Source organism: Oncorhynchus nerka, linkage group LG14 (genome assembly GCF_034236695.1).
Source record: "Oncorhynchus nerka isolate Pitt River linkage group LG14, Oner_Uvic_2.0, whole genome shotgun sequence".
Classification (NCBI taxonomy): domain Eukaryota; kingdom Metazoa; phylum Chordata; class Actinopteri; order Salmoniformes; family Salmonidae; genus Oncorhynchus; species Oncorhynchus nerka.
The window spans coordinates 38,972,484-38,990,823 of NC_088409.1; the positions used below are offsets into that span (position 1 = coordinate 38,972,484).

The 18,340-nt window shown below is 42.4% G+C and overlaps 1 protein-coding gene across 2 annotated transcripts; it reads right to left on the reverse strand.

The window, feature by feature from the left end:
- Positions 1–255: 255 nt before the first annotated feature.
- nagpa (N-acetylglucosamine-1-phosphodiester alpha-N-acetylglucosaminidase) lies at positions 256–18,237 on the reverse strand. 2 transcript variants are annotated; one of them, XM_029679575.2, is made up of 12 exons: positions 18,055–18,237; positions 16,035–16,246; positions 15,566–15,833; positions 14,304–14,443; positions 13,724–13,832; positions 12,953–13,081; positions 12,559–12,764; positions 12,388–12,435; positions 11,837–11,965; positions 10,986–11,117; positions 3,724–3,802; positions 256–2,996 (listed from the first exon to the last, which is right to left on the reverse strand). In XM_029679575.2, the coding sequence occupies exons 1-12, from the start codon at positions 18,135–18,137 to the stop codon at positions 2,750–2,752; spliced, it is 1,782 nt and encodes a 593-aa protein (XP_029535435.1). In that variant the 5' UTR covers positions 18,138–18,237; the 3' UTR covers positions 256–2,749. The 2 variants fall into 2 exon arrangements, 1 of the variants encoding a protein (XP_029535435.1); XR_010458460.1 differs by lacking the exon at positions 256–2,996 and adding an exon at positions 5,738–5,862 and having other exon boundaries at positions 3,723–3,802.
- Between the last annotated feature and the right edge of the window lie 103 nt (positions 18,238–18,340).

The window sequence follows — 18,340 nt, forward strand, 5'->3', positions numbered from 1 at the left end:
GGGTGAGTCAGCAAGTGATCGGGTGGGCCATCCAGTCAGTCACTCCCATGGAAAATAACCTTGTTGACTGTTGAACACCAACATGTAATGGACGCATGAGATTATAAAAATCAATCAAATGAGTTCATTGCGGTTGTGGAGGCAGCCTACGGACTAGGCTACTTCCTTTGTCCACCAAAATAAATCAATCACTTGTGAATGAGGTGTATGAATTAAGTCCTAAATAGTTCCAACCTAGCCCAGAGAATACATTGATACTGAAAAAAAGGCTTTATTGGTGAAAAATAATCTTTACTAAAACTCAGCAGTGACATGCCAACCACCTTCAACAAAATGCAGTTTCTCAATTCTTGACATTTGCATATTAACAGCAGGAAGTTTCAAGTAGACAAGGTATGCGAGTTGTCATTCACCACAATGACAGTAAAGGAAGCACAATCATGGGAAACTTTTACACCAGTTTCAGTTCATTGACTTTAGTTTGTGATTAAACACTATACATGACTATAGTGCATCAAATACGTTCCTTGGCAAAAATTAACACATTATCAAACTTATAAATATTGAAGTATCAATTCCTGACCCTTATTGGATGGGGACTAAACATAATTATGTCCTTGCCTGAGTAAAACACAGAGGAAGTCCAATTTTTAACAAATATATATTAAATCAACCCCCAATCATTTGGCATTATGCTATTATGCAAAAAATAAAAAATAAATAAAAAAGACATTCAAGCAAAAGACCCATTAATTACAAGCGTACAGTATGTAATAAAAATAATTTGGTGGGTGCTTATATTAGTCCTATTAATACACGTGTGTGATTTGGAAATTCATTTTTTGCATATCCCAACTCTTCCCAAGACACCCTTCAGAGAGTGGGATCGCAGCCAGTGTGACCCTGGAGCAATTCGGGTTAAGTGCCTAACTCAAGGGCACAGAGATTTTTCACCTTGATGGCTAGCAAGGAACTAGCAACCTTTCAGTTACTGGCCCAATGCTCTAACCGTAAGGCTAACCTGCCACATATATGTTCCAGGGTAGTGAGGCCAGGCACCTCTAGTTGTCCAGCTAGCTCATAGAAGCTGCATAATAAAACATCTACAATTTACCAAACAAAACCAGTCTCGCAACACTACAACAGGCAAATGTATTGAAACAAACATCTACTCAAGCAATCACCCTGATTTGCATTTTGCCTTGCCTGAAGTGAGAGCGCAAATTAAATTCCTTCATTTTCTTCACCAGTTCAAGGAAGTGCGAGTCAAGATAGGTAACTATACAAACACAACAGCATCGCTAGCACACAGTGAGTCATTGTCACTGTATAAAGTCCTTTCACTGTTTTTGAGCACAGGTCATTAGCCGTCTCAGTGGGACAATTAAATTCCCTAACAGCCTCCATATAGACCACAATCTGGTAACCTGCATGTTAAATACACATGTAAGAACATCAACAAAACACATTTCCCATCAAGTGTTCTCCCACAGCCTTGTAATATAACAACCCCTGGTATTTCTCAAAGTGAATCCTAACCTTAGTCTGAGAGATATAGATAACTCCACACACAGTTTGATTAAAATTGAACATCCTTCTTTACATCCCCACTCTCCCAACATAATTACCCCCCCCACCTCACCAAGCCGCCACACAATTCTTATAATATGGAAAAGAGAAAGGATTATCTAGTCTCTGAAGCCTCAACTGAAAAATAACTAGAATTAACTTTCTGTTAAATAATTGAGATTGGGGTCAAGGAGAGGTCAACAATCTGTCAGACAAAAAAATATATACTCACTCAGGTCCTGTCAAACTAGTTTGAGTACATGCTTATTTCTGCATTCAAATCCCTACTGCTGCCTTAGAAAATTTTGGCTGAACCAGAAGCACACTTGGCACCCAGACAACCTTTAAACATGATTTCAACAGTTCGTCTGAACAGTTACAAAAATGGGTGCTTCATTGGGCTGGTGGAAACATGACTTCACAGAAAGAAAATAGTTTGGAAATATTAAAAACAATCCCAGTGAACCTGGGTGCATTGAATCATTTGAAAAAGTGGACTCCATAAATACAAGGTTCAGTGGGTTGGAGCGTTGGGGATTTCCTGGCTAGGGTTCAAAGTTCTTACCTTGTCTGTTCTCATGGCAACAAGTGGAGAAATCCATCCCATGCTTGTGGAACAGGATGGCAAACAAAGGTCTTCTCTGTTTATGTCCCCTTAAAATAGCTATTCTTATATTGAAACATACAGTCTACTATTGATATTAGTCCCGATTAAATATTTTGGCATATTGTTTCTTCTTTGTCACTTAGAAAAATCTAGAGTGGAGCACAATAAAAGTCATTTAGTTTAAAAAAAACAGTACAAAGGGTGAGAAGTTATTTTCTTCCTCTTACTTCTATGCCTCTTTCTTTTCAGTCTGTTTTTCCTCTTTACATCCACTCTGGATAACGAGATGGTGGCTGATGAGCCGGAGGGAAAATACAAAGAGCCCTCTTCAAATAGGGGATAGAGTTTGAAACATCCGGTGGCCTCGTCATCACACCCCCCCTCCTTCTCTTGGATCCCTCTCTCTGCACTGCACTCTGACCTCTTTATGCTCTTCTCTATCCCTGGCTCCATCTCTTCCTCTCCTTCATTGATTGCAACCCATTCTCTATATAAACCTTCCTCCCCTCTTTACAATATGTTAGAGGTCCTAACAGGGTAGGATCACTCCCACCCGTCCCCCATCACCCTCCCTCAGCGTGGACCCGACCACAGTTCATCCTGGGAGTCTGAGTCCATCTCGAATACGCCTCTGCTGGGTTGCGACCCTTTCCCTCTGTCCCCTGAACTGCACGCACCACCAATCTCTGTCAGTGGCACGTAGGAGTAGTCCACACGGCCGGGGTGGTGAGCCGGGGACCGCCAACACATGATCAGGTGACCCACCAGGCTGGACAACAGCAGAGAGGTCAACAGGCCAGTGACGATGAGCCAGCACTGCCTGAGGAGAGATGGAGGGATGAGAAGAGAGAACAGGGGAGATAAATGGAAGACATCTGGTACTAGGCATCGGAAGTGAAATAGGTATATTTGCGGTGTGTAGAGCGCTTGGAAAATGTACATATCCAATCCAAATCAAACCCATTTTTATCATTATTATCAGAAGAGGATTCATTGATATTAGTATGGGCCCCAAAAAGGAACATTTGTAGGACAATGAGTAAAAATGTGAGGAGGAATTGAGAACGGGAGAGAAAGATGATTAATGAATAAATACATTTCAACCTCTCACTCCATCTGTGGATGAAACAATAGCAACTCTAAACAATCCCTCACTAGCATGTGAAGGGTAAGGGGGTTAATAAATGCGTATGGCTTCTGCGGTCTGTGACGTGTTTACAAGTATGGAGGGGTCAAGCCTGCTAAATACAGGTCTAGACCACTGTTGGTCCATGCAAATATTAGCACATCACCAAACATAGCAGTGGACATGCTGTTCTAGTCACACGAGGTGATTAAGTGATGAATGTCTCTGTCTGAGCCAAGCTGTGAAAAAATAGAAAGGCTGTGTTTTGCACAATGTTCATCTACATAAATTTACAATAGGAGAGCGACGGAGGGATTCAAAGGAGGGAGAGTGGCTGTGCATGCGAGGAGGGCGGTTACATTGATTTGTAGGTGGTTAACAGCAGGGAGGGGTTTCAGCTGATATGACCTTTGGCACTTACTCGGAGAGATAAGGCTTGGATTTGTGTGCCTCCTCCTCACTCCATGTTGCAAACATCTGATTGGCCAGACAATGGCCAGCTGTGGAAACAGTGGAAACAGCAATTACAGAAACCACTCATGTCTAAAGTCTCATCCACACACACACACACAATATCATACCAACTATAGATGGTCGCTTCAGCATCCTTGTTTGACTGCACTAGCTGTGACAATTTCTCTCTCCATAAAAACAGGAATCAAAGTACAAACACAACAATTTGTTATTCCTCAACATTGCCTCAAGCAAATAGTGCCTTCAGAAAGTATTCAAGCAACACGTGACTTACACATTTTGATACAGCCTGAATTTAAAATGGATTACCTATAGATTGTCACTGGCCTACACACATTTAAAATTGAAAATGCTGAAATGTCTTGAGTCAACAAATATTCAACCCTCTTTTTTTTATGGCAAGCTTAAATTAGTTCAGGAGTAACAACTAATTATCGTAACTCACATAAGATACATGGACTCACTGTGTGAAATAGTGTTTCACAAGATTTTTGAATGACTACCTCATCTCTGTACACCACACATACAGATAATTGTAAGGTCTCTCAGTTGAGCAGTGAATTTTAAAAACAGATTCCCCCACAAAGACTAGGGAGGTTATCCAATGCCTCACAAAGGGCACTTATTGGGAGATGGCAAAACACAAACTCAGCAAAAAAAAAGAAATCCTCACACTGTCAACTGTGTTTATTTTCAGCAAACTTAACATGTGTAAATATTTGTATGAACATAACAAGATTCAACAACAGACAAACTTAACAAGTTCCACAGACGTGACTAACAGAAATGGAATAATGTGTCTGAACAAAGGGGGGGGGTCAAAATCAAAAGTAACAGTCAGTATCTGGTGTGGCCACCAGCTGCATTAAGTACTGCAGCGCATCTCCTCATGGGCAACAGAACTGACATTCCTGTCTTGCAGGAAATCACGCACAGAATGAGCAGTATGGCTGGTGGCATTGTCATGCTGGAGGGTCATATCAGGATGAGCCTGCAGGAAGGGTACCACATGAGGGAGGAGGATGTCTTCCCTGTAACACAGTGTTGAGATTGCCTGAAAACAAGCTCAGTTCGATGATGCTGTGACACACCGCCCCAGACCATGACGGACCCTCCACCTCCAAAATCGATCCCGCTCCAGAGTACAGGCCTCGGTGTGACGCTCATTCCTGCGACGATAAACACGAATCCGAACATCACCCCTGGTGAGACAAAACCGCGACTCGTCAGTGAAGAGCACTTTTTGCCAGTCCTGTCTGGTCCAGCGACGGTGTGTTTGTGCCCATAGGTGACGTTGTTGCCGGTGATGTCTGGTGAGGACCTGCCTTACAACAGGCTTACAAGCCCTCAGTCCAGCCTCTCTCAGCCTATTGCGGACAGTCTGAGCACTGATGGAGGGATTGTGCGTTCCTGGTGTAACTCGGCTGTTGTAGTTGCCATCCTGTACCTGTCCCGCAGGTGTGATGTTCAGATCTACTGATCCTGTGCAGGTGTTGTTACATGTGGTATGCCACTGCGAGGACGATCAGCTGTGTGTCCTGTCTCCCTGTAGCGCTGTCTTAGGCGTCTCACAATACAGACATGGCAATTTATTGCCCTGGCCACATCTGCAATCCTCATGCCTCCTTGCAGCATGCCTACCGTCTGTAAGGTGTTCGTGTCTTAACAACCATTCCACGGGTGCATGTTTATTAATTGTTTGTTTATGGATCATTGAACAAGCATGGGAAACAGAGTTTAAACCCTTTACAATGAAGATCTGTGAAGTTATTTGGATTTTTACAAATAATCTTTTTAAGACAGGGTCCTGAAAAAGGGACTTGACTTTTTTTTGCTAAGTTTATATAAGGTACAGATTGAATATCCCTTTGAGCATGGTGAAGTTATTAATTACACTTTGGATGGTGTATCAATACACACAGTCACTACAAACACACAGGTGTCCATCCTAACTAAGTTACCAGAGAGGAAGGAAACAGCTCAGGGATTTCACCATGAGGCCAACAAAACAGTTGGAGTTTAATGGCTGTGATTGTTGTTGATCCATCCTCAGTGTTCACCATAGTAGATTCTCCACAATATTAACCTAATGGACAGAGTGAAAAGGAAGCCTGTAAAGAAAAAAATATTCCAAAACATGCATCCTTTTAGGAACAAGGCACTAAAGTAATACTGCAAAGAATGTGGCAAAGCAATTAACTTTTTGTATTGAACACAAAGTGTTATGTTTGGGGCAAATCCAATACATTACTGAGTACCACTCTCCATTTTCAAGCATAGTCATGGCTGCATCAGCTTATGGGTATACTTGTAATAGTTAAGGACTGGGGGAACTTTTCAGGATAAAAAAAATAACGGAATGAGCTTAGCATAGGCAAAATCCTAGAGGAAACCCTGGTTCAGTCTGCTTTCCACCAGACACTGGTAGATTAATTTTCCTTTCAGCAGGACCTAAAGCACAAGGCACTGGAGTTTCTTACCAAGAAGACAGTGAATGTTCCTAAGTGGCCGAGTTACCGTGTTTAATTAAATATAAAAGGCAACACCTGAAAATTGTCATCTAGCAATGACCTACAACCAATTTGGCAGCGCTTGAAGACTTCTGAAAATAATAAATGGGCAAATACTGCACAATCCAGGTGTGGAAAGCCCATAGTCTGGGTTAGTCTCACAGCTGTAATCACTGCCAAATATGCTTCAACAAAGTATTGACTCAGGGGTGTGAATACTTATGTAAATTAGATTTCTGTATTTAATTGTCAGTACATTTCCAGAAATGTCTAAAAATATGTTTTCACTTTGCCATTATGGGATATTGTGTGTAGATGTTTGACAAAAAAAATGTATTCAAGCCGGTTTAAATTCAGGCTGTAACAAAATGTGGAATAAGTCAAGGGGTATGAAAACCTCCTGAAGGCACTCTACATTTACATACTAGCGTAAACACAAGGAACATTGCAAACAAGCTATTAAGAAATGAAACTTGATATGTGCAGTTGAAGTCGGAAGTATACATACACCTTAGCCAAATACATTGAAACTCAGTTTCAGTTTCTGACGTTTAATCCTAATAATAATTCCCTGTCTTAGGTCAGTTAGGATCACCACTATTTTAAGAATGTGAAATGTCAGAATAATAATTGAGAGAATTATTTATTTCAGCTTTTATTTCTTTCATTACATTCCCAGTGGGTCAGAAGTCTACATACACTCAATTAGTATTTGGTAGCATTGCCTTTAAATTGTGTAACTTGGGTCAAACATTGTGGGTAGCCTTCCACAAGCTTCCCACAATAAACTTGGGTGAATTTTGGCCCATTCCTCCTGACAGAGCTGGTGTAACTGAGCCAGGTTTGTAGGCCTCCTTGCTCACACACACCTTTTCAGTTCTGCCCACAAATTTACAATGGGATTGAGGTCAGGGCTTTGTGGTGGCCACTCCAATACCTCGACTTTGTCCTTAAGCCATTTTGCCACAAATTTGGAAGTATGTTTGGAATCATTGTCCATTTGGAAGACTCATTTGCGACCAAGCTTTAACTTCCTGACTGATGTCTTGATGTTGCTTCAATATATCCACATCATTTTCCTACCTCATAATGCCATCTATTTTGTGAAGTGCACCAGACCCTCCTGCAGCAAAGCACCCCCACAACATGATGCTGCCACCCCCGTGCTTCACGGCTGCGATGGTGTTCGTCGGCTTGCAAGCATCCCCCTTTTTCCTCCAAACACAACGATGGTCATTATGGCCAAGCAGTTCCATTTTTGTTTCATCACACTAGAGGACATTTCTCCAAAAAGTACAATCTTTGTTTCCATGTGCAGTTGCAAACTGTAGTCTGGCTTTTTTAATGACTTTTGGAGCAGTGGCTTCTTCCTTGCTGAGCGGCCATTCAGGTTATGTCGATATAGAACTCGTTTTACTGTGGATATAGATACTTTTGTACCTGTTTCCTTCAGCACCATCACAGGGTCCTTTGCTGTTGTTCTGGGATTGATTTGCATTTGTCGCACCAAAATGCATTCATCTCTAGGGGACAGAACGAGTCTCCTTCCTGAGCGGAACGACGGCTGCATGGTCCCATGGTGTTTATACTTGCGTACTATTGTTTTTACAGATGAACCTGGTACCTTCAGGCTTTTGGAAATTGTGCCCAAGAATGAACCAGATTTGTGGAGGTCTACAATCTTTTTTCTGAGGTCTTGGCTGATTTCTTTTGTTTTCCCCATAATGTCAAGCAATGAGGCACTGAGTTTGAAGGTAGGCCTTGAAATACATCCACAGGTACACCTCCAATTGACTCAAATGATGTCAATTAGCCTATAAGAAGCTTCTAAAGCCATGACATCATTTTCTGGAATTTTCCAAGCTGTTTAAAAGGCACAGTCAACTTAGTGTAGGTAAACGTCTGACCCACAGGAATTGTGATTGTGAACTTTAAGTGAAATAATCTGTCTGTAAAGAATTGTTGGAAAAATGACTTGTGTCGTGTCCAAAGTAGATGTCCAAACAGACTAGCCAAAACTATAGTTTGTTAACAAGAAATGTGTGGTTGAAAAAACAAGTTAATGACTCCAACCTAAGTGTATGTAAACTTCCAACTTCAACTGTACATATGTAGAGGGCTGGGGATTTATTAGGGTTACTCTAATTTGTGACATACATCCCAACACAGCTTGATTAAGCCCCCCTTAACCCTCCTCTCTTTTACAAGGGTCTAAATATTTTAAGCTTCTACACGTGTGTTGTAAGTAGCAGCCAGGCAGTCAGTAGGCTGTGGTGTGGGCCAGTCAGCCCATCATCCTGATAAAGAGCACTGTCCTGGGCTATGCTCAGAGAGGGCGATCAACCTTGGGAGGACATGGGATGAAGGACTGCGGGAGGGGGTGAGTGAGAACACACTAGAATGAGAGGGAATGAGTCAGTGTAGTGTGGCGTTGATGTTTACAACCCCCACACATAAAAACGCCACCAACATAGAACTAGAGTAAATAGAGATGGTGGATCCCACAGAGATAACTAAAGTAAAACAAAGTGGTGAGATTAGAGTCTGCACAGGCCTGTCATAGTTTAGGAGAGCTCATGAACACATCCCTACTACGCCCTACATATGGACACAACCAGCAGAATAAGGGAGGGGGAGATGCAGACAGAGAGCGAGTGATTACCAAACCTTCCATAACGAAGTCATTCCCTACACAGACATTAACATGGAGAAGAGTCCCCTAAGCTAGCTGGTCCAACACAATTAGACCCAACCAATTCATGAGAACTAAAATAATTATTTCCAATGTGTCTAAACAGAGTACAGAGCGGCAGAATACCGGACCACTGACTGACCCAAAATGAAGGAAAGCGTTTGACTATGTGAACATAGCCTTGCTACTGAGAAAGGCCGCCTTGGCAGACCAGGCTCTCAAGAGAATACACGCTATGTGCACACTGCCCACAAAATTAAGTGGAAACTGAGCTGCACTTCCTAACCTCCTGCCAAATGTATGACAATAGAGACACATATTTCCCTCAGATTACAGACCAGCAAAGAACTAGAAAACTAAAATTGATCAACTCAAATATATTGGGTGAAATACCACTATGTGCCATCACAGCAGCAAGATTTATGACCTGTTGCCACAAGAAAAGGGCAACCAGTGAAGAACAAACACCATTGTAAATGATTATTTCCCCTTTTGTACATTGTTACAACACTGCATATAGCCAACAAGTAACGAACAAGGGAGGTAAAATGACAGACAGGAACAAAAGAGAGGGGAAGAGAAAATGAGGTAATACATGGAAGGGAAATGAGTCTGGGTGTGCTGAGACAGCTGAGATCATCTCAGAGATAAACCTTCCTGATTTGTACTACAATGAGAACACTAGACACACAGGGCGACTACATTAGGGTGCCCCCCAATTAGTTGACAGGCTGTTGGTCAACCAAGATGGGTTCTTTTGTCGACCAGTAGCATGCGTGTATCACACACACGGCCATCTCAGTGAACTAATCTATTGCGAAGGCCTAGACTAAAAGCCCATTTATGCTAGATCCGAGATGTGGTCGGAGGCGCCGTATGGAGGGTGTAACGCAATTACGGTGCCTCCAGAGGCATGCAGCAGCCATGCACCTCCCAAATGAACCAATGCGGAGGGCCCTGTATAGCTCCGCATTGACATTATTGGTTGACGGTAGATGGGAGCTGTACTACTTCCTTTACAACAGCTCTGCACTGCGCTGCGAAGCGTGAATGCCATGACTTCTGCAGAGGCCGATTCACCATAAATGCTGTACGGCCAATGCAGACGTCGGATTGACCATGACTCGCCCAGATGCACAATGCACTTCTCTCCAGAATGCACTTTCTCCCACCAATTTGTGCACATTCATTGTTTCAGAACTTCATTGTGTGATTTTTTTTGCGTTTGATCGTTAGCGTCTATCAGGTCCACATTAAAGAGATCACCAGTAGTACATTTACCATTAATTCTTAATCTACAATGTTTGTTCAGCTATGGTCATTTCTGTTAATGCATTCAATATATTATTCCTTTTACCGTTCTCATTGTCGGAGTGGACACATTGTTTGCAGAGCACACAACCTATGCAACACTTGTGAGGAACAAGTTGGTTTATTTCATTACGAATTTTGCCAATTCAATTTAGTCATTGACAGGAGTGCTCCAGACAAAAGACAATGTTGAGTAAGGACACGCACCTGATTACACTTAGAAGTAGGCCTATAGGCTACCTGGCCTGCTCACAAATGTAAGCATATAAAATGTGCCCATTTGGGGATCTGATAGTATTTCTGATTGTCTTAACGCATCACGACTAATGAGCTGTGGAGCTTCTCAAAGTTATGTTTTCTTCACCTCAAACAGCAAGCAAAAAAAGTATGTTTTAACATCCATTGAGAATGACAGTAGTTCCTCAATGTATTTGAAAAATCTTTCCAGCGCTCTCCCTTTCAAAGACCACTCAGTGTGAATGGAAAAATGTCATGCTCTGATCCAGTGGAAATGTCACTAAATAGGCCTACCTGATCACTTCTCATCAGTGGTTGACTCAGACTGAAATAGGTCCCGGCCCCATTTTGGGTGCTGGTACTGTTTATATTTAGGTGCATGAGCTCCACAATAGTTTTTAGCTAATATTCTATAAGAGGTACAGGAGCTCAATCAGTAAGTAACAGGTGGTTCCATACCTCTGTGTATGCTCTGGTTCTTCTCTCCCTGGAACAGGGCATTGCAGGTTCCTGTGACCGGGTCACATGGGCACATGTCCTGGCACTGGCACTCCTGCCCACAGTCCAGCCCGTACAAACCCAGAGGACACTCTGAGGGGAACACAGGAAGTGATGCGAGACACCAGGGAAACAGGGTGAGATGTCACTGGAAAATACAATAAAGCTTTAATGTAAAGAAAGTTCCCTGCTGAAAACTACTGCTCTAGCTTGCAACATCCGGGGTTCGTACCAATGTTTTAGTTTCCTAGACCATCTTAGGGATTTTAAGATAATGTTCACAATATGTAATTGTCACACATAAGCTAGTCCATAGTACATGGGAACTACAGCATTGATGAACATGAAGAGTTTAACAGCTCTGACAAGACAATAAGACATCAGAAATAGCTTAATTTAATCTCCAACGCCACAGGTATTCAGTCCAGGATTTGGGCATCAGAGTGCCAAGGAAGTGATATAACGAAGGCTTAGCATATTAGGGCTAATGTGTTCCAGCAGTTCTCATTCAGAGATTTGGAGCAAGACTATTGGCAGAAGTCGTACAGAGGGGGAGAATGTTCTAGCCAGACCACTGGGAAAGCTTTTGTTGCTCACCGTTATCCCTGTGAGACTGGGAATAAGGCATAACATTGGAAGCGATCCAAGGTGCTATTTCTAAAACAGGTGAGGGAAAGTCTGGGAATGTGAAAGAGAAATTAGGGATTGATAGGGGATTACGAATTTGCTTTGGAGGGTCGTAAAGGTTGTTTTAGGTGTACACCAATCAATCAGGGTTACACACTTATCCTGCTGCACTACTAGCAACACACCTTGTTCACAGGAGTCGCCACGGAAACCAATGGGGCAGCTGCAGTCACCGTGAACAGTGTCACATAAGCCCCCGTTAGTGCAGGTGCATGTCTGGTTGCAGCCGTCTCCATAGAAACCCAAATCACACACTGAGCGAGACAGAGAAAATAAGTTAAAATACACTAGTAAGCTGTGATGGGTAGACGGTCAGATACTGTAGATTTTGGAGGGAGTATTACAAGATATGAGGACAATATGTCATTGTATACAGTTATGTAGGACACAGGTTTGGTCAGGAAGGTAAATAGTGTATTATAGGGCCATTGGGTTGGGAGAAGGTGCAGTGAGTGAAAGAAAATGTGAGGTCTAGGAGGTGTTAAAGTACTGCCCTGGAATGTGAAAGTTATAACTACCAACCGTAATTGCCAAAGCTCGACAGAGCACATTCTTCACAAATCATAGGGTCCTGGGGACAAGCAACATGTTTCACACCAGGAGAAATGACAGACTTGTTGTGTAAACAAACCAAGCCAGAGAGAGAGAGAGAGAGAGACAGAGAGAGGCTGATTACCTTGGCTGCAGTTCTTCCCTCTCCATCCAGCGTCACACGCACAGCCATCTGCACCAGGAGAGAGGGATGAGAGAAAGAGAATAGAGAAATAGGAGAGGCATTTCATTGTAACCTCAGAGAGCTGGTTCAGAACTCGAGAGGAGAGAAAAACTGTACCCACTCCTCACTCACCCTGTGTACAGACACCGTGGGCACCACAGGCGGGAGGTTGGCACACCAGGGTGTCACAGCCAGTCCCACTCCAGCCCTCCTGGCATTGGCAGTGCCCATTGATGCACGTCCCGTGCCCACTGCAGTCCTCAGGCTGACACTGGGGCTGGTGGACGCACAGGATGGTGGAGACCCGCCGAGGGCAGCGCCACATGGGGTTTGAGACACTGAAGGAGGGAATAGAGGAGCATGGAGACAAAGAGCAGGTGAGAGAATGAATATCATGAATATTATAATTTACAGTGTGTCAAACAGCAACAACATATGACTAAAATAAAAGCCACAAAAAGCAGCTCCATAAACCTTGTAATGTCATTGCAATGAATATGTGACGTGAGCTTTCTGATTGGCTTACCAGTGGTCCGAGGGGTAGCTGGCCAATGAGCCGTTCGCCACATAAGTGGAGGAACCACCCCCATCCAGGTTGATGGCATTGATGACCCCCTGACCTTTCAGAAAATCTGCCACCTCCCAAAGATTCATACTAGAGAGAGGAGAGAACAATTGGTACAAAACCACTAGTACAGTACTGTACCATAAGGCCATATAGGAGGAAGGTGCTTGCATTTAAAGCAAAACAAATCCATAAGGACTTCTGAAGCAATGTTAATTGTGTGACAAATAAGGTCAATTAATTGGAGAAGGTCAATGGTTGGTCTGATTTGCACCGAGAGACTGCGCTTACTAGATAAGATTTAATGACTTTATATGGCCTGATAGAGTGGAGAGGCCATGGACATGAACAGACATGTCCCCTTGTGGTCTTTCCAAAGCCATGTCTTAAACTCATGAAACTCTAGGTTAACGAGGTAATTTGTTCATTGCACCGGTGCAGAGAAAGCCAGATCAATAGAATTGATTAGAACCTTTTTACTTAGCCCCATCTCCCTTCATATGCCTAAATGGCCCCACTTCTGCCTCCAATCAAACCTAAATTGTCTCACATTCCTTTCACTCTCCATCACTTTGACCCCCCCCCCCCACTGTATTCCCTCTCCTGACTCCCACAATACTCTCTACTTTTTCACCCTCATCCAATTACACCTGTATTATTTTCCACCCTTTCTATCTCCTTACCCTCTTCTCCCTCCCTTTTCTCAACTCCTCATCTCTTGTCCATTCTTACCCTCTGTGGTCAGTCTGTCCGTCTATGTGGAACAGGATTAGTTTCCCCTCCTGATCGTGACCAACCGCTGTCCTGGCTGACACTACGTCCACAAAATGGCGGAAATTCCCTGCGGAATCAAATGCATGAAAATTGAATTGAAGCATACTGGCTGAATTTGATAAAAACAACAATGATGTATTTATTCTACATAACCAGAATGGGAAAACAGGGTTTCACCATATGCATTTGTCAATTGTGCCAAATGCAATTTCTCTTCATATTTCTAAATGTATTTTTTACGATGTATTTTGACAACTCCCTGATGTTTTAAATGGCCATGTTATACGAGTGACGTGAAGCCAAAAACAGATTTCTACATCAAGTCTAGGACAAAGTTACCACCAAGTGCTGAGGTAAGGCCAGTCCTGCTTTTCACTTCCTAATCTAATGGTTGAGTAAGCCGATGCTAGACCTGCATTTAATGGAGACTTTTACCTAAAGTAATATTAAAATATGTCAATACTAACTACATATATCTCTAGCATTTTAAGTAAGTATGCCTAAGTTGAAGACATCCTCAGTATCCTGCAGTAGCTACCTGTCTCCTGTGTCGTGTCACACTCAGCCTCTATGCTCTGGTTAATGTAGACCTGGCTGTTTCGGAGCAGCCACACCACCCCACTGACCAACTGCACAAAGGGGTTGGCTTCATCCTGAACGTCCTCCTCAGAGAGATAACTTGAGACAAAAAGAAGTAGAGAAACAGGATGTAGAGAGGGTAAATCAGAGACAAAGATGAGGAAAAAGTCAAGTTACCCCCAAACAGCATCAAATAACACCAGTCAGTCATATCTCAAGAAAGGAATAACCAACTGTGGAACAAGGTCCTCATGAGATCACATGCTTTGATACTCATGTTAAAAAGGGTACATTCAGCAATCTAGTGAGATAAAACATGTTGGCTTAGTCAGCCAAAAAGCTCAAGTGCATCCTGAATCTCTGTACACAGTGTTTTCACCTGGCTAGCTTTGTTGGCCCCACAATAAATGTTTGTACTTCAATTTGTGACAGTTAAATAGCTTAGTGTTCAAAGCCCTCGGACTCTAACCTACGAGAAATCTATGGGGGGAATGAGATGTGGGGGGCACATTGGACACAGTGAATGGTTTGGTGATTCTGCCATTACAATATTACATCAGCCACTACACAAGAACCAAGCGGCTGGTTTCATCAGTTTAGGGACCACTGCTTTTTTCACTGCTCTTATTTTTCCCCATCAAACGTACCTGAACGTAAACACCATTATCTGGGAAACAGGAAAATTCCAAGGTAGAGCCAATACTCTACACGGAATGACTGACAGGTCAACACAACACGCCGTAGGGGTACGGCCACTTCTCCAGGGAACAGGGAGTACCGTCCTAATCTAACTGGTTATGTTCCAAAGTAGACGTCATTTACGCGGTTATTGTGGCATGTGCGTGTGTTTGCGTTGGGTTGCTTAATTTGGGCATGGAGGTTTGGCTAGCGGAAGTCCATTAAAGTTTCATATGGAGAAACAATAATAATAATTGCTGTTAGGGAGATGAGATAAGACTTGCGATAATTTAGAATGAGTAATAATCGTAGCATGTAATAAAGACCTTTGTGTTTGAGCAAATAAACATAAGATATTTGTATTTTATGATAACAGGATCAGTGTTCCACAATCTCAACTACAAGCCTTGACAGCATGTCTAGAAAAAGTTATGAAGTCCAAATTTCTGTTAGAAATTATACACATTACAACCACAAATAAAGCTCAAGTTGAGGTACAGAGAGATATTGAGAAGGAAATTCAACGAGACCGGCAGCTCTTACCCAAACACCAGCGTCCCGTCCCTCCGGATGCCAAACTGGGCATTCTGCAACCCTTTGCTGTCCCTCACTTGCACCCCGTCACTCACTAGATTCCCCAAACACTCCCCGGTCCTAGTATCAAAGAAACCTCCATTCTGGGCATAGAGACACCTGCCGGCTCTAGCAGTTTCCTCCACCGCCTCCCTCTGGTTCATCCCGCACCCCCCCGGCCCTCCAGGCTCCAGCACAGACACCGTCCTCAGGGGGTCGTGGACCACTGTAATGTGACCTGTGGCAGGGAGGAAATCATTTCTTAATTTTAGAGTTTATATACACAACAAAAAATTGGAAAATAATCTCACTTGACAAAAGCCTAATATTGTAAGGGTATGGTGTTTAAACTGCTGAATAGCTATGGAAACAAAGAAAATAACATTTTGCCATTATGATTTTTAGGGGTATTTTCAAAATAAGTATTTCCTCCACTGACCTGTGACCCATCGGGTTGTGCCAGGGACGTCAGAGATGAAGACTTTCGACTCAGCCACAGGCACCCCAGTGTGGTTGCTGGCAGGCCAGGTCTGGTGGGTGACGTTGCCATGGACAACGGACTGGCAGTCTCGGACATGACGGTGGGAGTGAGAGGGTCCATGGCTATGGCCGTAGGGGTACGGCGATAGGAGGTCATCGTCCAATGAGGGACTGTGGAGAACAAATATCCAGTTGTTTCAACTTTATTTACTCATGATGATACACTTCTCCTGAGTCCATATTGCATTAAACCTGAGGCAAAATAGACAAACTGCATTCAAAGAAATCAAGATCTGCAGTGAAAATGTTTATAAATGTTTTCTTTAAAGTAAAAGTACTTGTGACACATTTATTGAGTTGAGTCCAAAAACACTCTCAAACAATTGACTTATTATCAGTGCGTCAATGTGTCAAAAGAGTGTTGGTCATGTGACTAAATGTTTTCCAGAAGAAAAAGCCTTGGCCCACTTCAGACCAAGTTCTTTGCTATCCGGGATCCTTGGTACGTCTCAATGCTTATGTCACCAAATTGAAGTTGAAATGGCTACGGTAAGGGTTAATAAAGATGCACTATGCAAGATACAATATGCAGAAATCACACCTGATTTCAGTTAAAGTAACAAAACAGGCAAGTATCGTGTAGAGAATCATTGTACCATCTAAACCACTGTGAAATATATATTCCATAACCAAAAATATAGTATTTTTAGCAGTTTGAAGCTGGTCGTACAAAAACAATAGTAAAAGACGCAAAAATGTAACTTTAAAACAGAAAGCATTGAAATAGGGTACATAACAGATCTCCCGCTTCATAGACATGCTTTCAATGAGCTCTATAACTCACATTTCTATGTGAATTTTGTGGGGTCGCCCAAAAAGTTGCATTTTTGCAGCTTTAACTTGAGACCTTCAAATGGGTATTCTATGACATTAGACAACATATGACAGCTTATGCTAGTTGATAGGATGAGAGAAATGCTGGAGAGGTTGTTGTAACAAAGTAAAGACAGGGTCTGTAAAAAACAGACAAACTTGAGAATTGATTACTAGGAATTGATTTATATAATTTGAGATACAAGCACAGCACTATACAATACTGCTCTCTAGTGTTGATTATATCCAACTACCCGGAAACTTCAAGATGGGTGGTGACCAAAGAAACATCTCTGCCTCAATGCAATGACGTGTACTTTACCGTGGACTTCAGATTTGTACTTTAAATAACAATATAATTTTGTCAAGAATAGGGGAGGAGTTATTTCATGCATTAAAAAAATGCTCATATTTAACATTAGCAACGTACAAAAAAATACTAATATGAAAATGTATGGACTAAAATGTCAAATGTATGAGGGTAAATTAGTATTCCCTACCTATGTTCTGGGATTATAAACTAACCAACTAATGCATTCATAATTTGGTCAGTTATAATAAACACACATAGTGTATTTCAGATGGGTCCTCAGCTTGCAGTGAAGCAAAGTGTGCGTACCAAAGACTTCGTCACTTGACTATATTCACAAATGGACAGCATGCCGTTATCTCTACTGTCAGAGACAAGAATGACTTTGCACTTTACTGCTGCCACTGCAATAGATAAACATTATAATCAAGCAACTGGCTGGCTATAACTGACCAAATTATGAATGCATTAGTTGGTTAGTTTATAATCCCAGAACATAGGTAGGGAATACTAATTTACCCTCATACATTTAACATTTTAGTCCATACATTTTCCTTGGGAATAGAACCCACAAATCTGGAACTGCATGAGCCATGCTCTACTAACTTAACTACACGGGACTACGAAGTCAGATAAATGCTCCTCACAGGCTGTCCTAACAAGATTATTGTCTGCCTCTTTTAGACAGCAGCACAAGCACAACCAACCTAGCTAGCTAGCGAGCAGGCTAGCGCTTGTTAACTTCTGAGTCTGATTGTGAAAGTTTTGCTAGCGAGCTAGAAACGACGGCCCTTACCCAATATTGTTGCACTCCGAAAGCCAAATACCAATCCATATCAGGAGCAACGCAAAATGACCATTCACTGAAAGTGTTGCCATATGATAGCATAGACATTGAAAGTGTGCGCCTGCCTCACTCTACTTTTTAGCTACCATAATCAACGCGAGGGAAGTCATATGACTTGTCCAAGACAAGAAGAGCACATGATGTTCTGTTTACTTTGCCTGCTGAAAACGTCCACTATAAATTACACTGAAATGCACAGTTGTAGCTGCTACATATTGTTCGCTAAATTAGCAAA

Bases quoted from the DNA above. Each gene is read 5' to 3' on its own strand.
- nagpa (XM_029679575.2), bottom strand. From the start codon at position 18,137: ATGGCAACACTTTCAGTGAATGGTCATTTTGCGTTGCTCCTGATATGG. The intron at 15,834-16,034 runs GTCAGTGGAGGA...TCCCTGCCACAG, and splicing joins CACAACCCGATGGGTCACAG to GTCACATTACAGTGGTCCAC. The intron at 14,444-15,565 runs GTAAGAGCTGCC...TTTTGTCTCAAG, and splicing joins GACGGGACGCTGGTGTTTGG to TTATCTCTCTGAGGAGGACG.